This window comes from Elgaria multicarinata, chromosome 18 (genome assembly GCF_023053635.1).
Source record: "Elgaria multicarinata webbii isolate HBS135686 ecotype San Diego chromosome 18, rElgMul1.1.pri, whole genome shotgun sequence".
NCBI classification, from domain to species: domain Eukaryota; kingdom Metazoa; phylum Chordata; class Lepidosauria; order Squamata; family Anguidae; genus Elgaria; species Elgaria multicarinata.
The window spans coordinates 20,259,451-20,281,164 of NC_086188.1; the positions used below are offsets into that span (position 1 = coordinate 20,259,451).

A 21,714-nucleotide genomic window follows, 5' to 3' on the forward strand; every position below is an offset into this window, starting at 1 on the left:
CAGCCAGCATGCCCCTGAGAGGCTTTCAATAGCCACTGGGAGGCAAACAGGGCCTGGATGCAGTGGAGGCTGGTGACTCCGATGTCAGTGGGGTGGCAAATCCACTCTGGGTTTCAGTCAGAACTCTGAAGGAGCTCTTCAAGATAGCTCCTTCAGAGTTCTGACTGAAACCCAGAGCGGATTCACCACCCCACTGACACCGGAGCCACCAGCCTCCACTGCCTGGATGTGATTTCCCCTTCGCCAGGAACTCTGTTGTAAACTATTTCTGAACATGGAGGTTCCACCAATCCAGAACAGCTGAATACAAAGGGCCTGCAAATATAACGGGTGCAGAGACTGCCTCATAACCCGCCTGGAGAGTGGGTCTTCCCTCAGAACCTCCGAAGGGCATTGCAGATCCAGAGCAATCCTGCCCCAGGTTCCAGGTCATGGCAGTTGCTTTGCCTGTGTTGAAATTTGTAGGTTTCCCAGCCCGCATTCTCCAGTTGTATCTGACTACAAACCCCATTCTCCCAGCTAGCAAAGCTGGGCAAGGCTGTTGTAATTGCTTCTGAGTGCAGGACACGGAATAACGGGCTCAAGTTAAAGGAAGCCAGATTCTGGCTGGACATCAGGAAAAACTTCCTGACTGTTAGAGCAGTGCGACGGTGGAATCAGCTACCTAGGGAGGTTGTAGGCTCTCCCACACTAGAGGCCTTCAAGAGGCAGCTGGACACCCATCTGCCAGGGATGCTTTAAGGTGGATTCCTGCATTGAGCAGGGGGTTGGACTGGATGGCCTTGTAGGCCCCTTCCAACTCTGCTATTCTATGATTCTATGAGGGGCAGTACAAGCTTGGAGAGAAGAGGCCGGGTCCATCACCAGAGGAGCTGTGGGAAGAGCAGGGTCAGCGGTGACCATAAATCATGGCTCCCAAGGCTAGCCGAAATCTGTGGGCACCTGATTAACTGACTACCTGAGTGCAAAGACGGTTGGCCCTCTCAGTCGCCATCCCCTGTGAATTTATCTAGCCTTTAAACTAGGGTGACCTGCCCTCTTTTGTATCTGGTCACTCTAGTATAGCTCCTGCAGCTTTAACTGTTGTGATGAAGAGGGGATTTCACCAGGTGCTGCATGCATACAAATGACACCTGCAGAAATCCCCTTTTCTATACAACTGCTAAAGATACAGGCACCCGGTCCTCCTTTCCATGTGGCCACTCTAGTTTAAACAGGCCCTCATAGAACCCCATTGAGCATTGGTGACGCGTCTTCTCCAGCGTACGGTCCGTGACATGAGATTGGAAAAGGGCACCTTTGTCTCTTGACCCATGCGAGAGGCTGGTGTCGTTTGCGGCCTGCACTTTATCCACCTTGGTTGAGTCGCAGAGCCCCGGGGGCGGGGGGCTCTCCCGCACTCCTGCCTGGCACGTGTCTCGCAGTGCCCTACCAGGCCTGGGGGGGTCTTCTGGGTGGCGGTCGCGTGCGTGAGTCACTGGGCTCCGTGCCGGGGATTGGGGCAAGTGGGTGGCTTGAGGGACAGTGAGACGCTGTGTATCTTTCCCAGGACACTGCAGCCATTGTGCGCCCAGGCTGGAATCTTGGGGTGGTCAAGCGGAGGCGGGCCAAAGGACAGCCCCCCTCCTCGGGGTGGGACTGCCGTCCAGAACACGCTCTTCTCTATCCCAAAGTGACCTTCCCTTTTCACTCTGCCCCTCCGCACGCAGCTGGAGGCCACGTTGGACCTGGCCGAGCGGCGGCAGATCCGCTCCGCCATCCGGGAAGTGCGTCGGCAGGAGCTGGAGCACGACGAGGAGTCGCTGGCGTCCAAGCGCTTCCGGACGGAGCGCAGCGCGGAGCAGCAGGAGAACAAGGAGAACCTGCTGCGGTGAGTCCTGGGCGGGGCGGCGGGGGCAGCGCGTCGGACTCTCCAGGTCCCGTCGCTTGGCGCCTTGAAGGGGAGAATTGAACGTTGCCCCTTCGATAGTAAAATTGTAGCTTCTTTAATAGTGGAATGATTTCTAGGCAAATCAGGAGTGGGCGACTTCAGGCGGTCTGTGGGCCAGTTCTCTCTGCCCCCCCCACCTCGGACCCGCCGTGGTTTGAACAGCCCCCCCAACACCACTGCCGGGCCACTGAAAAAGACGGGGATTTTTTTTGAAGCAGCAGTTTACAACCCAAACGAGCCAGAGTTGCCCATTCTGTGCCTCATATTTCAGCAGCAAATGCGGCTTTTCAAAGCTTTTTTCCCTGAAAAAATAAAATAAAACAGGTGTGGTGGAGGCCACGTGTGTCCCATGGCCCCTTGTGCTTTCTACCCCTGAGGTAAATGAACTAGGGTTGTAGGGGCCGGCTTGCTTGGCTCTTGGCCCGTATACTGGATGACTTGCGGCCTACCCAGGCAAATGCAGCCCCTGCCAAGTGCTTGGAAGCCCCCCTCCCACAACCCCCCACCCCCCTGACAACACTTTTGCTGCCCCAGTCAAGACAGGATCGCTTATCCAAACACTGGGTGGTTGCATTAGCCAGAGATTTGCTCTCCCGAGGCGTTGCGGTGGGTGAGTTGCTGAACGGGCAGGTGTCTGTCGCCGTGGCTCCTCTTCGCCTCAGATTTGCTCCCCTCCATTGTACAGTGTTGCCAATGGTGTCAAGGATCTTGGCCATCTCCTCCGCCTGATGGTCTGTCTTCCTGCCCTCGTTTCCTTCAGGTCCCGGCGGCTGGAAGAGGAGGAACAGCAGCAGAAATCTCTGGACCTCCTTTCCGGGAAGTTGGAGGCCATACAGGATGTGGAGGAACTCACAGCCTTGGTGAGTCACTGGTGGCAGCGCTGCCCTGAGGGGAAATCCTGCTTCTGGGCATCTTGGCTGAGGCCTCTTGAAGCTCTTGTAGGAAGAGCGACTGAACAAAGACCCTGGAAGTTCTGTGTTCAAATTTCGCCTGTGCCGTAGTAGACTCTGTGCCAGATGGTAAAAATCTCTTAGCCGTTTGCAAGGGTTTGTTGAAAGGTTATGATAACGGATATGAAATCCATTGATAATGGATGCAAATGCCAAGTATTATTATTACCTAAGATTCCCATCACAGCCTTGCAAGGCTTAGGTTAGCCTTGAAACCTCAGGTAGGTTGGAGGTATCCAATTTTTATTTTTTTAAAAATAAACAATGTCCTTTTATATCTTGTTACGTAATTGCAAGAAGAGAAAAAGCAAATTATGCAACCGTCAGTGTAAGCAAACAGCAAATTAAAAAAACGACCTTGCTTCACGAGTAATGCCTGCATTGTTATAAACGCTCTTAAACCACATAATAGGGGACAACATGATATAAAGAAACAATTAGCTGAACCAAACAAAACGACAAAATAACAGTATGTCTCTTCCATTTCCACCAAAGCAATGGAAAGGGAGCCATTTAGCGATCTACTGGGATTATTATTCCCGTGTTGCAGATCAGGGGCCCGAGTAAGTGCATGGCAGAGGTGGGATTTGAACCGGGGGCTTCCAGGTTCGTAGACCTGGTTAGGTCTCATCTAGAGTATTGCATCCAGTTCTGGGCTCCACAATTCAAGAAGGACGCAGACAAGCTGGAGCGTCTTCAGAGGAGGGCAACCAGGATGATCAGGGGTCTGGAAACAAAGCCCTATGAAGAGAGACTGAAAGAACTGGGCATGTTTATCCTGGAGAAGAGAAGATTGAGGGGAGACATGAGAGCACTCTTCAAATACTTAAAAGGTGGAGGGCCAGTATCTCTTCTCGATCCTCCCAGAGTGCAGGACACGGAATAACGGGCTCAAGTTAAAGGAAGCCAGATTCCAGCTGGACATCAGGAAAAACTTCCTGACTTAGAGCAGTACGACAATGGAATCAGTTACCTAGGGAGGTTGTGGGCTCTCCCACGCTAGAGGCCTTCAAGAGGCAGCTGGACAACCATCTGTCAGGGATGCTTTAGGGTGGATTCCTGCACTGAGCAGGGGGTTGGACTCGATGGCCTTGTAGGCCCCTTCCAACTCTGCTATTCTGTGATTCTATGATTCTGTGATCAACGTTTCAGCTGCAAGGCTACACAGCCCTGCATGGTGAGGAAGCAGCTCTCTGCCTACATGGGAGCCAAAGACAAAATGTAACTTAAAGTCCTTTGCTTTGAAGGTCTGATGGGTTTTGTGTAGAAAACAAAACAAAACAGCAGGGCCTTATCTGTGTTGGTGCCTCTGTGTCCACACATGGGCATCGCTTTGTACGGCTCCATTTCCCTGTAGCCAAAAGAATGAAACTTGCAGAGTGAGCCACTGGGTGAGGGGGCAAGATGTGTGCAGGAATTCACAGAAAAGGCCTGGCCAGGGGCCGAGGGGTACTGGTGGAAGAAGAGGGTCTGTGCATCGCTTAGCGGAAGTTGCTGGATTCCCCTTTTCTCTTTCAGCTGCGAGGGGCCAGCGAATACGAAGAGCGCAAATTGATCCGGGCTGCCATCCGCAAGCTGCGAGCTGAAGAAATTGAAGGTACATACGCATGGCAGCTTAAGGGGAAGGCCGGAGCGCCTTTGTGCATGACTGCGCAAGCGTGCCTGCTTACTGGGGATGGCGGGGAGGGCCGAGGATTGTGTTAAATTCCAGTGAGACCCTTCTTTCCTCCCATGCAAGCTGGTGGCTCTGATATCTGTGGGGCGGTGAATCTGCTCCGGGTTTTGGCCAGATCCACTCCGAACTCTAAAGGAGCTCTCGCACCTTGGAGAGCTTCTTTAGAGTTCGGAGTGGATCTGGCCGAAACCCGGAGCGGATTCACCGCCCCACAGATATCAGAGCCACCAGCCTCCGCTGCTTCCCGCTACCCCATAACAAGGAGCTGAACCAGTGACGTCTCCCCTCCTGCCCTCTAACAGTCAGGAAAAACTTCCTGGCTGTTAGAGCAGTACGACAATAGAACCAGTGACCTAGGGAGGTTGTGGGCTCTCCCATACTGGAGGCCTTCAAGAGGCAGCTGGACAACCATCTGTCAGGCATGCTTTAGGGTGGATTCCTGCATTGAGCAGGGGGTTGGACTCGATGGTCTTGTAGGCCCCTTCCAACTCTGCTATTCTATGATTCTATGATTCTTCTCTCCAGCTGCAGCCTTAGCTGGGAAGGGCTACTGCCACCGGAGGAACACGAAGGAAGCCCCAGAGTCCAAAGGGCAGGACGAAAACGCTACCGACGGAAATAACTCTGAGGTGAGTGGCCAACGCAGCGGCGCTGAGAGAGAGAGAGAGAGAGAGAGATGGGGCCCAGCTTGATGTCCTGCTCCCGAACGTGTTTGGTCGCCTTTTCCCCTTGGGTACAAGCTGCCCTCCCCTGGGCACCCAAGTTGAGGTTTCTGCGTAGCTTCTAAAAGGCCTTCGCTGAGCGGAGGAGCTCAGTAGCCACCTCTCTTGCAAGAGGTGTTGGATGCTCAGGTCTTGACTTCCGAACATCTTGTAAACTGCGCAGAGCATTTTAGCCATTGGGCATCACAGAAACGTAGTGAGTGGGAGAATGAATGAGTCTCCCAAAGGGAGGGGAATTATGATGATGATGATGTATTTATCTCTTATCCGCATCTCTCTCTGGATCGAATCAAGTAGAGCCTTTGTCGGATCAGAACAAAGTGCTCCCTAGGCCAGCGTCTGCCTCCTGTTCTCACCAGCGAAATGCCTCTGGGTTCCCACCAGCCGGGCTTGAAGGCCCTAGGTCTCTCAGGGTTGTTCCCCTGCAGCCGGAGTTCAAAGATACACTGCTCCTAAGCATGGAGCTTCCATTTAACTAGGCTGTCCACATGGTAAAGAGGACAGGGCTCCAGTATCTTTAACAGTTGTAGAGAAAGGGGGATTTCTGCAGGTGTCATTGGTATGCATGCAGCACCTGGGGAAATGGTTAAAGGTGCAGGAGCTATTCTAGAGTGACCAGATACACAAGAGGGCAGGGCTCCTGCAGCTTTAACTTGTGACAAAGAGGGAATTTCACCAGGTGCTGCATGCATATGACACCTGCTGAAATGCCCTTTTCTGCACAGCTGTTTAAACTACAGAAGCCTGGTCCTCCTTTCCATAGGGTCACCCTAATTTAAACATATGGCCAACAGCTGCTGATAGACTTCTGTGGTCTAATGCTCCAGGCAAGTCTCCCCCCAACCTGAAGACATGTATGTATGTGCAACATATTCTGGTGTCTCTATTCTCATGCTCAGGCACGGCTACGGCTAGAAAAATGGGGTGTTTAAGGTAGCAACGGGCAACTTCTGGGGGCCAGGGTCATGCATCACCTCCATCTGGAACCCACCAGGAACCGCCATCAGCAATTTTAAACTGGTGGCTCATGTGGCGCAGAGCGGTAAAGCAGCAGTTTCTGCAGCTGAAACTCCCCCACGGCATGAGTTCAATCCCAGCAGAAGCTGGTTTCAGGCAGCCAGCTCGGGTCGACTCAGCCTTCCATCCTCCCGAGGTCAGTAAAATGAGTACCCAGTTAGCTGGGGGAAAGGTAATAATGGCTGGGGAAGGCAACGGCAAACTACCCCCCTATAAGGCCTGCCAAGAAAACATCAGCGAAAGCCGGCGTCCCTCGAAGAGTCAGTAATGACTCAGTGCTTGCACAAGAGGTTCCTTGCCTTCCTTCAGTGGTAGAGCCCGTTTTGCATGCAGGGGCTCTACCACTGTTCGATCCCTGGCATCTCCAGGTTGGGCTGGAAAAATACCTGCCTGAAACCCTGGGTAAACGTTGCTGCCAGTCAGTGTCTGCAGTACTGGGCTAGATGGATCAGTAGGCGGAACTCAGTAGAAGGCAGCTTCCTGTGTTCCAAGGAAGTGAAGATTTTGAAAGGGAGTGCAGAGCCACGCTCCCGGGAGGCTTCTGTGACTGTGATTCCACTTCCAAACAAGGCGCGTGCTCCCTGTGTGCCGTGTTTCTTGCAGAATCGCCACTTTCTTTTCGCTGCTGCAGCAGCAAATTTGGGAGGGAGGCTGCACAAAATGGCTGTGGGAGAGCCAGCTGCGGTTTGTGGGCCTCGTGTGGCCCACCCGTGGTCTGGGTGATACGACCAGCTGAGAGCAAGAGTTCCCATCGTCCCCGTTAGGACATCGGAGGATTACTGTGGAATCCTGCGGAAATGGTGTTGCTGGCATTGCTTGTGGCGAAGCCAGGGGGCTCTGCACATGCTCTGCCTCCTGCTGGCTCAGGACCTTTTCTGCGGTTCTGTTTGGCATTCAACTCAAGATTGGGGGACGCGGAAAGCCAACTGGCGTGGTGGACGTGGGCTCGTGGAGCTGAGGCGCTTCTCAGATCTTCCACTAGATGGCAGCATCCCCCCAGAAAGAATTCCTCGGGGCTTTCCCGTGTAGGAGAAGCCCGAAATTTCCTTTGAACTTCAGTTCAGGATGAATTGGGGGCCACCGAAATGGTTTTATTTTGTTTAACGAGAGCTGCTTTTTACACTGAGTGTCCGCCGAAGGCCAAGCTGGACATGACAGGGCCGTCCTGCGATTAGAACTCGCCACATCTTTGTCTTTTTTGAAAAGTAGCTGTGGCGGGTGAGAGAGGGGTGGGGGTGGGGGGATGATTTGGATCGGGGCCGTGGCGGTTTGGAACCTGGACCTTTTGCCTCCAGGCTCATTCCTTACACAAACCGCAGGCTGATCTTGATGGAATTTTTAACTGTGGAGGAGAAAACATTAGGTCACCATGCAGGCATTTGGGGTGGGGGTTAAAGAGTTAACCCTGCACACACACACACACACACACACACACACACACACTATGCCCCCGATTTAAGTAATTGACCCCCACCATGGCAGATGCTTCATGAAAATGTGTGTGTGTGTGGGGGGGGGAAGTTGCGGGGAATTCCAATGGTGGAACTTTCAGGGCATTTCTGCCCTTTCTCCTAACTGGCTTTCTCACAAGCCAGGAGGGAGGGAGGGAGGAAGGGAGGCAGGCATGGGGCTATTTTTAACCCCCCTGGTCCCTGGCTGGTGTTCTCCCCTTTGGTACTTCATCTGCTCACACCCATGTGCCTGTGTCATGGCACCTGAGCGGACGCAAACGCGTGAGGTGCGTGATAAGAGGAGGATTGGGTAGAGCCTTGGGGGGCAGAGGCCAGGCTTTCCAACAGGGTAGGTGGGTGGCTGATACAGCGCAGCTCACCAAGAAGACTACAACGCCAAATCCCCGCAGTCCCTGCTTCTAGAAAGCAAGCATGTTAGAACCCTCCTTGACATACTAGTTTTCTGCATGAAGGGAGAACTTTTTTGGGGGAGAGGGGCACAGTATGGAGGAGCATTAGGTCATACGAGATTTGCTGTACAGTCTGGACACAGACTGGTGGTCCCAGTGACGGTTTAAACATGCTCACTAACCATTTGCTGCAAAAGGGTTAGTGGTCTAACCACCGCTTAGCGTATTGTCTGAACAGGCCCAGTGAGATTTAGGCCTCAATTAGTGGTGCGGACGGTCTCTCCTGCTGGCTTTCCCATACAAAGCTCCCCACCACCACCCGCAAATCTCCCCTAGCCTTTCGCCACCCCAAAATTTCTGTATGTCTAAGAGCAGCGAGGATTTGGCAGAAAGGGACCAGTGCCCATGGTTGCCTAGCAACCCAGAGTCAACCTGGATGCATTTTTTCCGGGGCTGCATCTCGTTGCCTAGCAACCACTCCCACCTTGCACATAGATGCATGTCTATCTCATTGTTCAAGGGGTGTGTGTGTGTGCGTTGTCTCCCTAGTCACTGACACTTTGTTTTAGGCGGTAGGAGAAATGGAGCTGAATGGATTGCTACCTTGAGGCCCAGCATTGGGCAAAAGGCGAGATATAAATGAATATAATAATAATAATAATGATTTGACAAGGGGAAAAGAGTGAGCGTGTCTGCGTGTGGACGTCCGTGTGTGCAATGCTGCCCTCAGCTGGCTGCCTTGAGTGGACCCTTTGTGTCTCTGAGATGCTACACTCTACCGAACGGAACGGCGTGTGGTACTTTGGGATGCAGCCTAGCTGGTGTGGAAAGGCTCTCGCTTAAAAAGTAAAATACAATCTGGGTTGCTGAATCCACGCTGGTCGAGCACCCCTTGACCCTAGGCTTAGAATCGCACGTGCAGGGCCAGTACCGCCACATGGTGCGCACATGCGCACAGCCTTCAGGCCAGCCTTTTAAAACCGCTTTTTAACCGCACTGGTGTTACACCGAAGGAGTGGCGGCGTGTCAGAGGAACAGCACTGAGTGATCGCGACCCGTCAGGTGTTTCTGTAGGAGAGGCCCGCTCGGAACGTTCTCCCTGCTCGCCTAAATCCTTCCTGGCTGACTTCGGGCCTTCACTTCCCACCTTTCCTCAGGTGCAGGAGGTAGCAGAGCGGGAGCTGATCCGGGCCCAGATCCGGGAGCTGCGAAGCCAACAGCAGGGAGAAGCGAAGACGGCGGACTTGCCAGGTGAGTCCGCAGCAACGCTGCTCACCGCACGCGTGGCTGCTTTTCGCAGCGGCGCCTGGACGGGAAGTGGCAGCTGAGGGGCGGGGCAAAGGGGCAGGGAGTGCGGAGACACAACAGGAGTGCAAGATGGGAGGAAGCGTGTTTCTGCCTGTGGGTGTGTAAGGGAGGCCTGCGTCAGAAGAATGAGGGCCTGCTGGGAGGCAGCAGAAGCGAGCTTTCGTGGGTGGGTGGGACGCGAGCAAGAGTGAGAGCGCGGAGGATTGGGCTCCTTTTCAAGGAGAAGGACCCTGAAGGTCACATTAATGCTACTCCATGTGTAAGTAGCACATTTTGTGTTTGCTCACAGTGCAACCATTATCTCAGCCATCCTCACAACAGCCCTGTGAGGGAGGCTGTTATCCCCATTTTACAGACGTCAGCGTTGGATCCAAAACAGATTTCTTAAGAGCATCCTTCCCTCCAGATGTTTTGGATTACAACTCCCAGAATTCCTGGCTATTGGCTGAGCTGGCAGGGGCTGATGGGAGTTGAAGGCCAGAGCATCTGGAGGGCGATAGTTTGGGGGACGCCTGTCTTTAGCCGTTTGCACAGAGGAGCCTGGCTGCTCCGATGTCAGCGGGACAGGGAATCCGCTCCGGGTTTTAGTTCGAACTCTCTAGGAGCTATCCAAGGCACCTTGGCGAGCTCTTTTAGAGTTCACTCTGGTTGAGACCAAAACCTGGAGTGGATTCACTGCCCCGCTGACATCGGAGCCGCCAGCCCGCACTGGTACACGGTCGTCTCTTCACGGCTGAGCTAGTCTGCTAGCCCTGAGCTGCTTCTCCGTCTTTTCCCAGCAGACTCTTCCTCGGGGACGTTTTTGCTCCTGGACCGGGTCCCTTGCCAGGCCCCTTCGGAGTCGTCCTCGTTCCCGGAGAGCGAGCCAGATCCAGAGTCAAGTGCTGGGCCCTCCAAAGCCAGCTCCCATGACAGTGATTCCGGCGCAGAATCTGAGCCCCCTGCTGAGGAGGAGCGCGACACAGCGGCTCTGGAGGGCAGTGAGGAGTTGAAGCTTCCTGAAGGAGTGGCCCCCGACGAGGCCATGCAAGGACAGCCGGATGCCTCCGCCGCTGGAGGAGGTGCCCGCTCGGGAGAGGAGCCCCGCCTGAGGCTACCCAGCGAGGAGAGCGAGAGGGGAGAGGTACTGGGACCACCCGTTCTCCCTGCCCTGGAGCCAGGGAAAGGAAGGGACAGCCGTCCCCAAACTGCTGCCAGTGTCCCCAGCCAGTAGTGCAGCTCATTTGGAGGTCACCTGTTTGGGGCAGGCTGGAATGCAGTGAGAATTCAGTTCTCCCAAAGGCCGATTTCCTTGTTCCTCTTGATGCTCCTTTGGCTCCCCCCGCTCCTTCCCCGGTCCGGAAGGGAGAGCCGCCCCATAAAAAATGGTGGGGTAATCCGGGATCTGAGCGTAGGTGTGCCTGGAGAGTAGCAGAGAGTTCACTCAGGTACAAAAAGGTAGCAGCAAAAACTCTGCTTCATGTGAAAAATGAAGGGCCGGGCCCTTACAGTGAGGCACTGGAATCTGCTCCCATCACACTTTCTCTCCACCCCCAGGAGGTGCCTCAAGCCCCAGAGAAGGAAGCGAGCGCAGCGGACAAAGAGGAAGACGGTAAGGACACTGGCTAAGCCGGATGGGTGCAGCAGTGGTGGAGGAAGGAGGACCACGACCAGCATTTTAGCTGCTGTTTTGGGAACGTGGTGGGTTAGATGAGAGGCACCAGGGCCCATGGAGAAGGGATGCATTGGCACGGTTGCATTCTGCAATTCAAGGCAAACTCCCCCCCCCCCCCCCGTTTTGCAAAACCTAAGTGCAAGTGACGTTGTCTCACAGCCAATTTGTGTGGTGGGGGAGGAAGGGAGGGAGGGAAGGTGGATGGAGCCCTGAGTGCCCCTATTGAGAGGGAGGGACCCTGCTTTCCTCTCTGCGTCCCCCCCCCCGCCCCTTTCCCTGCTCTCTTCCTTTGGGCATTGCTAAATCGATGAGTGCCCTGGTTGCAAAGCATAGCCTCAGGCTTGGGAGTTCTTCCACCAGCGCACGGCTGCTGGTTGTGATGAGGAGAAAAGCACTCTGCGCATGCCCACAGGTGCTCCTTCGTACTGCGGCGATCAACATCTCTGCTTGGGGCAAGCCCTCTTCCTGTCCTCTTCTGCAACCTGAGCACCAGGACCTGGGGGCCCGGAAGAGTGGATAACTTGGGGGTCCTTCTGGCTGTAAGGACTGGGCCAGAGGCGCTTGCAGATGGGCTGTAGCCCACCGCACTTCTTGGCTTTGTGTCAATCTGACTTCATCGGGTTTTTTGGAGCCTCAGCAGGTAGGAGGCTCCTTGGTTTGCGTCTTCTTTCAAAACAAGAAGTATTTTTGTTTGCATTGGGGGATGCTTTTGCAGACGTAGTGGGTCTTTTGCATGCAACAAGTCTTTGACTAGTTGCTATCCAGAGTTTCAGTCAGGAGTCCTTTTTTTAGCCCTACCTGGAGGTGCCGGAGATGGAACTTTCCCCATGCAAAGCAGAGGCTCTTCATAGAATCATAGAATAGCAGAGTTGGAAGGGGCCTATAAGGCCATTGAGTCCAATCCCCTGATCAATGCAGGAATCCCCCCTAAAGCATATCTGATAGATGATTGTCCAGCTGCCTCTTGGAGGCCTCTAGTGTGGGAGAGCCCACAACCTCCTTAGGTAACTGATTCCTTTGTCGTACTGCTCTAACAGTCAGGAAGTTTTTCCTGATGTCCAGCTGGAATCTGGCTTCCTTTAACTTGAGCCCGTTATTCCGTGTCCTGCAGTTGAGCAGGCGCCCACCCGCGCTCGATGGTGCCACGCAGGACGTTTACGACGGCTGCAAAGTACCTTTTTGGCAAAGGGTGACCGTCCATGCAAGGCTGTGCGTCCTCCACGCTAAAGAAATTAAAATCCTGCGCCAAAGAAAGCTAAATTCCGAGACCTGTATGCATTGTGCAAATTGTGCATAACGTGTGCTGCTTTTACTGCTTTGCATAATTTAGCCTGGTTTTTCTGCTCCCCCCACCTTCCACTGGAAATCTTCTTCATCCCTCCCTCCCTCTGGCTTCCAAGGTTCAGCAGCCATCTCCTGGACGTTGCCAACCACAGCTCTGCAACTTGCAGGGGCAAAAAAGTGGATTCCCCCCCAAAACAGAAGTAGAGATTTCTAGGAAGCCAAATCCTCCAGCAAATATCACATCCTCGCCCCCCCCCCCCGCTTCCAGAAGTGTGAAAATTGTGTGTGTGTGCACACATGCAGCATCCTCAAGGCCAGATGGCCGAGCCATGCATACGACTGGGATGGAGCTGCTTTCACAATCACACACAGCGCTGAGGGCTAGCCTCCGTAGGGTGTGTGTTGCTACGCCAGCAACTCCATGCTGGTTGCATGAACGCCTTGTGTAGGCTGTGGGGCTGAGCACGGCCCCCTGGCCCCCGGCAGGGACTCCTCAGCCCTCTCCCCTCGACGGCCTCATGACGCCCTCGGCCCATTCCGACCCCGGCTGCGATGTAAAAACGGTGAGGCTGTTTCGTCCTGCGCCAGGCCTCTGCAGCGGGGGTCCCGTGAGGACGGGCCTTCCGAGGGAGAGAGGGGCTGGGGGCTGCAGTGGCCGGGAGGGGCTCCGTAAGGGGGAGTGGTGGGGCCGAATCCTGTCCTAAAGGGACCCCCGGGGGTGGCTGTCCGTCCCCCCCGCCCCACTCGGCTAGGGCTCGGCCTCTTGCTCCATTCGCCCTCCCCTCTCCGCCCTCCGAAGGGAGACAGCGCAGCCTTGGAGTGAAAAGGGCCATGAAAGGGAATCTCTGTTCTGCAAAGTTGGGCCTTTTACATTCTTTTGCCCAATAAGGTCAGGAACGGCTCCTCGCTCCGTCCTTGGTTGGGGCCCCTCTCCTTCTCTTCTCCGCTTTATGCCGGCTTCCTCTCCCTCCCTCTCTCTTTCTCTCTCTCTCCCTCTATCTCTCTCTCTCTCTTTATCGCTGTCCACCCCCCACCCATCCCGGCCGATTAGGGCGCCTCCTGGGCCCCCTCCCGCAGCCGTGCCCTGTCCGTGCTGCTCCCTTGATCCTCCAAATCCCTGATCACGTTCCTGGCTGACCTCCTGTTTTCCCGAAGGGAGGGAAACTTGGGGATTTGTAACGGGGCGGCTGCGGAAACGAAAGGGCCGCCTCCTATCGTTTTCCCTCCCACCCTGGGGCCCCAAAGTTCAGCCGGAGGGATTGCGGAGCAGTGGTTGCGGCTGTTCTTGAGACCTGGGAGGATTCGCAGTGCAGAATTCCTCCTCGGCAACTTAACTTAGAATCATAGAATAGCAGAGTTGGAAGGGGCCTACAAGGCCATCGAGTCCAACCCCCTGCTCAATGCAAGAATCCACCCTAAAGCATCCCTGACAGATGGTTGTCCAGCTGCCTCTTGAAGGCCTCTAGTGTGGGAGAGACCACAAACTCCCTAGGGAACTGGTTCCATTGTCGTACTGCTCTAACAATCAGGAAGTTTTTCCTGATGTCCAGCTGGAATCTGGCTTCCTTTAACTTGAGCCCGTTATTCCGTGTCCTGCACTCTGGGAGGATCGAGAAGAGATCCTGGCCCTCCTCTGTGTGACAACCTTTTAAGTCTTTGAAGAGTGCTCCCATGTCTCCCCTCAGTCTTCTCTTCTCCAGGATAAACATGCCCAGTGTTTCAGTCTCCGCAGCTGGGAGTTGGGCAAGGGTCGGATCCGGGCTCCTGAGTCCTGTCTGCCGACAGTCCTGGGAGGAGGGATCACTCCTCCCCCACCCCACACCCATGTTCCCAGTTTAGCTGGGGTGAATTGGGGTAGGGGCAGCAGAGGGTCTTCTGTGCCCACACCTGGACATTCCAGGGGAGGCTGGTGGCTTTTTAAGCTTTTTAAAAGCTGTTTTATCTGCATTTATGATTATGGTTTTACTGTTTGGTTTTACTGTTCCTCCCCCCACTCCACTTCTGTCCCTCCAGGTTCCCCAGGGGCCTGTGTGCCCCTCCCACCCCCCGTGCTGCCCCCACCATGCTTGTGCTGCAAAAAGTAGCAAAGAGACTCCATTTTGGACCACCCCCCTCTGCTCCCTTTGAACCTTACTTCCGCCGTGACCTTGCGTGGGGGCTTCAGTGAACTGCCCCCTCTTCCCTTTTCCTTTCCCCCTCCATCTTCTATTTGCCGTCCCGCCTGACAGGGCCGTTGTACGAGTTACTGATCATGTGTCCAAAGTGCTTCTGGAACCCTCTAAAGGGCCTTGCCGGCCTTGGGACAGGCTGCTCTAAACGCACCCAAGGCAGGGCAGACGAACGAAAGGGGGTTCTGGGTGGGTGGGGCGGGGCGGGGTGGCGATCATTAGAAGAGAAGCGTGGCCAGACTGGAGTGAGTGAGTGCGCTTGGGGCAGCCCTGAGAACCTCCTTGCCTTTCATGTCTTGACTTTTTTCTTCCTGAAAACAAAGTAAGTTTGAGAAAACTGATACAAACAATATATCAAATTTAGGTGTAAGTATGCTCAGGTCCGATAGGAACTCCCTATATCTAGGGCATAAAAAGTTGTTCTTTTAATATTTGTATATATTTTTTTAAAAAATCCACATATCCTTTTCCCACTGACGAAGACCTGTATGCTTGAAACGCGTTTGGGGATTTTTTTTTTAATGTTTGATGTATGTGGACTATTTTGTTTAAATTTTAAATGTATGTATTTGCTTTAAGATTAAAAATATTTTCTACCAATATGATTTTATTGTAAGAAGCATAGTTATACCTAAATTTGATATATTGTTTGTATTCGTTTTCTCAAACTTACTTTGTTTTCAGGTTTGGTTTTGGTTTAAGATGGCACTTTTTCATATTTCTGTTGACTTTTTCCTTCTCCGTTCTTGACCCCTCGACTAGCAGCCCCCTCAGAAGCCGTCCCCAAGAGTCCGGCCTGCTCGGAGGCTCACAGCTGCGCAGCTGCGCAACCCGCACCGCCACCGAAGTCCCACGCAGGTAACTCTCTGGCCCGGCGGTCGCCTCTTGGGCGTCTTTGCCCTGCCCAATCTCCCATTGCTTTGCTACCAGTTAGATAATTATTGAATATCCAATATGTCCTCTATTTGACAGCTATATATGAAATGGATTTTTGGAACTAATTAATGTGGGAGGGGCCATAGCTCAGTGTGCTAGAGCGCACGCTCGGCATGCAGAACGTTCCTGGTTCAATCCCCGGCTTCTCCAAGTAGGGCGAGGGAAGGAATCTCTCCTGAAACCCTGGAGAGTCGTTGCTGCCAGTCTGTGTTGACAATACTGGGCTAGATGGACCAAGGGCCTGATTCATTCACCTTGTCAGACGACACGCTAAGCCATGGTAGTTAAGCATTTTTGAGCTAAACATTATGGCTCAGCGTGTCGTGTGAACCATGACTTCGTGCGCCATCTTAACCATTCCTATCCCTGGTGGGGTTTAAACACGCTCACTAAGCATTTGCTGCGAAAGGGTTAGCAGGCTAACCGTGGCTTAGCGCGTTGTCTGAACAGTCCCAGTATAAGGCAGATTCTTATGTTCTTCTCCCACACCAGCCTAGCCCTGCTGCAGGAGACAGAACTTCACAAATCTTCACGATGTTGGACAGCTTCCTCCAACGTGTTGCCCTCCAGATGTGTTGAACTGCTGTTTCCACATAACTGGCTGTGGGATTGTGGGAGTTGTAGTCCAACATAGAATCACAGAAGAGTAGAGTTGGAAGGGGCCTCTAAAGCCATCGAGTCCATCTCCCCTGCTCCATGCAGGAATCCACCTTCAAGCATCCCTGACCGAGGGCCGTCCAGCTGCATCTCCAACGTTCTCCAACCTGTTGTCGTCCAGCACATCTGGAAGACAGCAGGTTGGAGGAAGCTGATATAGGACAAGGGTGGGCAACTTGTGCCCTCCAGATGTTTTTGCATTCAACTCCCATCATCCTTCATCATTGACCATGCTAGCTAGGGCTGATGGAAGTTGTAAGCCAAAACATTTGGAGGGCCACGAAATAAGAACATAAGAAGAGCCCTGCTGGATCTCAGCCTCGTCCCGCCTTCTGTTCATACAAGACACCTTAAACCATGGCTTTAACCACAGTGAATAAGGCTTTTTGCCCTAAAGCCATGGTGTCTTCTGAACACGGCCCGGCTTTCTGGCTTAACCACCGTGGTTAAAGCCGTGGTTTAAAGTGTCTTCTGAAGGGCGCCACACCCTGGCCCACCAGTTGCCCACGGGAAACCCACCAGCAGGACAGGAGCGCAACAGCAGCACCCTCCCGCCCATGTTGCCCAGCAACAGGCATTCGAGTTGCCCATCCCTCATGTAGCATCTGTTGGGGCAACTGATGCCCGCTCTCTAGCATGCTCTGGGCAACCTCCACTCACACCCACCCACCCACCCAGACCCTGCCCCAACTCCAGTTACAGTCATAGGAACAAGGGATTTGGCTTCTACCATCAGACCCGTGGACCATTCAGCCCAGTATTGTCAACACTGGCAGGCAGCCATGGATTTCAAAACAACTGTGGCTGACCTGGCCAGTAGCCTGACTGAACGTATGGGGTGGGGAGAGGTAGGTGTTACCGCCTGTCCTTCCAGGTTGGCCTCGTTCCTTCCGCAGCAGGGGCTGAGCAGAGCCGCCCACCCTGGTGGGGCGAAGGAGCCGGCTGTTTTGGTAGAGGGTTCATGGGGTGTGTGTGGATTTGCTGGGTCGTGAGTACGGGAGGAGTGAGTGTGTGTGTGTGTGGGGGGAAGGACTCGTGCATATTCCCTTCCCTCCAGAGCCTTGGATGGATTCCCAGCCGTGTGATATAAACTGCCCCCGTTTCCATGCCAACGAACACATCTCCCCCCCCCCCCCATCCCTCTTGCAGATCCTCGGCGGGAGCAGCCCTTCCAGAGGTCCGGCTCCGTGTGGGAGCGGGCTCGCAAGTTCAGCTCGGAGCCCCCCGGCCAAGCAGGGTCCTCGCCTGCTCCCCAAAAGGGGGAGAGTGCCGGCAGAGGCCCCCGCGTCCTGCAGCAGCAGCGTCAGCCTCTCCTGCAACCCCAGCGTGTGGCGGACTTACCCGTGGGGTCCCGGGGTGGCGCCGTCGGTCGTGCGTTCCAGGATGGCACCGGGCACCGGGCAGGGGACGGCGGTACCGGCACGGAGCAGGCGGCCAAGCCCTCTCCGGCAAAGGCTGGAGCGGCGCGGCCCCCGGCTCACGGTCCAGCCGGCCCTAAAGAGGCGGGCGGTCCCAGGGGGAGGAGCCAGGGCGGCCAATGGCAGGCCAGCAAGCTGACACCTGCCCAGCAGCCGGTTGAAAACACCAAGGGGAGCTTGGCTGTGGGCTCAGAGGTGCCCCGTGCCCAGCCGAGCCGCCCCGTGCCGCCCCAGGACCGCAGCCTTGGCTCCGACCCCGACGACGCCATGAAGACCCTCTTCACCATCGAAATCAAGGATGGACGGAGCCAGCCCGTCCGTAGCCACATCGTGGGTGCGCCAGGGAACCAGCGGGCAGGTGAGTGGCCCTGCCGCCTTGCATGCGCTCCTGGGATTCTCGGGGTGACGTGGGGGGTGGGGTGCGCACGCCTGGCCCCTCTTGCCCACGTGCGTTTGCCGTCCATGCAGGACCCGGGAGTCCGTTCTGGCTTCTAGCTGCAAGAGAAGGGAAGGAGGCGCGCAGGAATTACTCTCTCGTTGGCCCTTTTGTGGGAGAGACGCCCCGTGGGCAGAATTTCCACCCGATTCCTCCTAAGTTTTATTTCAGAGAGAATCTGGTGGAGGAGATCCCTGTAGGAATCGTTCAGGGCCAGTTAGAAGGGCTTTGTGAGACGGGGTCAGAAAGGAAAGTGCTGGTCGGGCGCCTTCTGCCCTGCAGGGGTACCTGCCTTTTTGCGGATGGAGGCTCTTGTGCAGGAGCCACCCTTCTCCTGTCGCTTCTCCTCTGCGGAGCTGCTACCCGGTCAGGCTCCGATTCTCCTGTCGATGTGCAGAGCCTTGAGCTGTGGGGCTACCAACCCAGATGTAACCGAGAGCAGCATTCAAAGCCGATTGGGGGCGGTCGGAGGGTGCCCGGTCAGGCGAGAGCCCCGCGAGGGTTTCGGGAGGGAGTGAAGAGGCTGAGGGTTAGCAAAGCACCACGAATGGGGGTGGGAATCGCACACCTCTGCTTCGGAGGCTGAGCTGTGCTGCCGTTGCGGAGCGGTGAGTGCCCGCTCGTGCCAGCCCTCCCTTTCCAGAGTTGCCCTAGTAAATCGGCTCCAGTGGCCCAGGGGGGCGTATGATCCCCTCACCCGGGGCTGCCCCTCGGACACCTCTGTCATCGAGGAAGCCATCCGCTCCCTCTTCCCAAAGGGTTTGCGAGGCTAGAGAGGCAGGCTGATGGGCTGGGTGGTTGTTTCTCCGGGTAACAGAAATTTCAGCGTCGCCAGTGTGACGGAGACGTGGAGTGGGGTGGCGGGTTGAACTGTGGGCTGCGACCGGGGCTGGGCGGCGGAGCGGGCCCTGTGTGTGGTCCCGGACTTGGGAAACTTCCCTGCTTCTGGCCGCATAAACATCTGTCCATGCCCGGATGGGCTGGGATTTATCTCCTTCGTGGTCGAGTGGAAAGTTCCCCTGTTTCAAGCCCGGCTCTCTGGGAGCGGTTTCAACTCTCTAAGGGGCCAGGTGGTTCTCAGCAGCCGGCTATTTTGGAGCTGGGAGTGCCGTCACCCCCACGGTAGCGGCCACCCCCCCCTTCCCCATCCCCGGACCAGGCTAGAGCGGGTGGCGGGGGGAGAATTCTGCTTCAGCAGCAGGAACTGGCATTGGGGCAGTGCTTTTATTTTATTTTTAGGGGACTCATCTCAGTGTTTGTTCTGTTCCGGAGCTGATGTGGATGTACGAAATACAGTCGCCAAGGGGTCCTGGGAGGAGGGAGCTGAATGGGTCGGTTGTGGTGGCCGAATTGGAGAAGCTCGAGCTGTTTTTAAGCCTCTGATCCCTAGCCCTCCCAATCCCAAGGGCTTGAGGTGGGAAACAATACGTTAATCCTATGCTTGCAAATATCCGCTCGCCTGGTTGGGTCTCTGGTTCATAATTTTCCTCCTGCCGACCAAATTGGGAAACGTTTCAGAGGGGATCTGTGCTTTTCAGCCCAGGGAAGCTGGGCGTATTTTTTTTATTATTTTTTTTGTGTGGACTAGTAACTTGAAGACTTGCCTACAGTGTTGGTTAATCCCAAAGCCCCTCTCGGTGGTTTGCTGGATCTCACCCCGTGCCTTCTCCACACCCCGCAGAGCTCACCCTGGGATTGAGGAGCAGCCCCATCCGAATCACCACCAGCAGCGCCGGCGGCGGCGGCAGCACCGGCCATGGCGGAAGCAGCGGCCTTAACCAGGTGACCCTTTTCCTCCTCTTTCTCCTCCCCTCCCGCCTCGCAACGTCCCCGTCCTTGCAGACACGGGAACCCTGACATCAGCGTGGCTCTCCGCGAAGCCGGCTGGGGGGAGACGGGCCCTGCTTGGGGGGCCGAGAGAAATGGAGTCGCACGAAACCACGCTGGAGCGCAAAATGCAGGGGAAAAGGGGGGGAGGGCAGTGTGGAGAGAGACCTGAGCTGTAGGCGGGTGGGAAGCAGTAAAAGAACAAAACAGCCTCCCGCCTCCCCCAAATTCTCCATCCCAGAGAGTTTAGTAGGGTCCTTAATTACAACAGAGGAAGCCGCTTCCTGCCAAGTCAGAAGACTGCTCCGCTGAGCTCAGGAGTGTCGACACTGACTGGCAGCCGCGGTCTTCCAGGGTTTCAGCCAGGAGATTTTCTAGCCTTATGGGGGGTGTGTGTGCCGGGGGCCGAAGGTGGGACCTTCTGCAGGCAAAGCAGGGGCTTCTCCCACTGAGCGCCACGGCCCCCTCCCCAAAGGTGCAGCCATTACAGGGATTTGAGCCATGACCAAGAGAGCAAGCAGGACATCAGCACACGGCACCGAGGCAGCAAAGAGCTCTGTGAAGCCCCGAAGACGCTCCATGTTGGTGTCATGTTCATCCATGATCAGTGTCTGAACAAATCCGCACCCTCTGTTGCCTTTTTTTAAAAAAAACCCCTAGGTTGCCCTGCCCCAACTTTGTGCCCTCCAGATGTTTTGCACTACCACCCCCAGCATCCCCGACCATTGGCCATGCTGGCTTTGGCTGATGGGAATTGAAGTCCCAACCCAGTTGGATAGGGCCGAGTTGGGGAAAGTTTATTTATTTTATTTATTAAAACATGTATATCCCGCAGTATATCACGAGGATCTCAGGGTGGCGTACAGGTGAAAATCATACATATAAAATAGAAGAATAAATATACAATTCTAAAACAATGAATTTTTAAAACCGTAAAATCCAATTAAAACAAGCCAGTGTGCAGGCTTGGTGGATTTAGCCTTCAAAGGCTTTGATAAAGAGCCATGTCTTAACCTGGTGCCGAAATGAAGCCTGTGCCGGCACCAGTCGGGCCTCCAAGGGGAGGGCATTCCACAGCCAGGGTGCCACCACAGAGAAGGCCCTCTCCCACGTCCCACTGTAGTGTATGTCTCACATTGGTGGGGCACAGAGAAGGGCTCCTCCAACAGGTCTCAGGTCTCAGGCAAGCAGATCTAGGGAGAGGCGCTCTAGGTTGCCCTAGATAGATTCCCAGCTTTCTGTTCTTTGCGTTCTCCTGGCGTGACCAACGGTTAAGAAATTGGGCATGAGCTATGGCAAGGAGTAGCAAAATGCCCAACACCAGGGTGCGTGGAGTGGGAAGCACTTGTGAGAGATTCCGCAGAGGTCCCCCACGGACAGGGACCCCCGGCATGCCCCTTGCAAGATGGTGAGCCGGTTCAGGGTGGATGCAAGATTTACCCTTATTGCAACACTCTCTCCGGTGCAGTGGGTTTGCTTGTCCCTGTAAGATTGAAAGGCAGCCGCCCACTTGAATGGGAGAAGCAGAACCGGGGTGTGTGTGTGCCCCCACGGAGGCGGGTGCTGCCAGAGAGGAGCAAGCTTGCTCCTGTTTGCGTAAGCAGCTGGCTCTGCCCTGCAGCAGGGTGAAGCAGCCTACTTCAGGCGTCAGTCAGCATCACGTGTCTCCATCGTGGGCGCTCTTTCTCGGTCACGTTGGAGCTGCCTTCCCCACACCGGTGACCTCCAGATACGTGGGACTACAGCTTCTACCATCCCTAGCCTGCCGTTACGGGGTGACCAAACATTGGCTTTTATACGCCGTAAATTTAAATCGTCTGTGACTTCTGGCCTGAAAGGGAGGCCCAATTGGATGTCTGGAGCTGTTGAAA

At 54.9% G+C, this 21,714-nt stretch overlaps 1 protein-coding gene across 5 annotated transcripts in view; it reads left to right on the forward strand.

Annotated features, from left to right (window-relative positions):
- Nucleotides 1-21,714, forward strand: part of SMTN (smoothelin) — a 97,304-nt gene that overhangs the window by 33,074 nt on the left and 42,516 nt on the right. For 4 of the 5 annotated variants that reach the window (XM_063144260.1, XM_063144264.1, XM_063144263.1 and 1 more), the window contains exons 3-12: nt 1,710-1,870; nt 2,691-2,790; nt 4,399-4,477; nt 5,081-5,184; nt 9,313-9,406; nt 10,246-10,586; nt 11,000-11,054; nt 15,332-15,427; nt 17,312-17,938; nt 19,698-19,798. In XM_063144260.1, coding sequence (XP_063000330.1) covers nt 1,710-1,870; nt 2,691-2,790; nt 4,399-4,477; nt 5,081-5,184; nt 9,313-9,406; nt 10,246-10,586; nt 11,000-11,054; nt 15,332-15,427; nt 17,312-17,938; nt 19,698-19,798 — 1,758 coding nt within the window. The remainder of the gene's footprint in view (nt 1-1,709; nt 1,871-2,690; nt 2,791-4,398; nt 4,478-5,080; nt 5,185-9,312; nt 9,407-10,245; nt 10,587-10,999; nt 11,055-15,331; nt 15,428-17,311; nt 17,939-19,697; nt 19,799-21,714) is intronic. The other variant, XM_063144262.1, reaches the window with a different exon arrangement.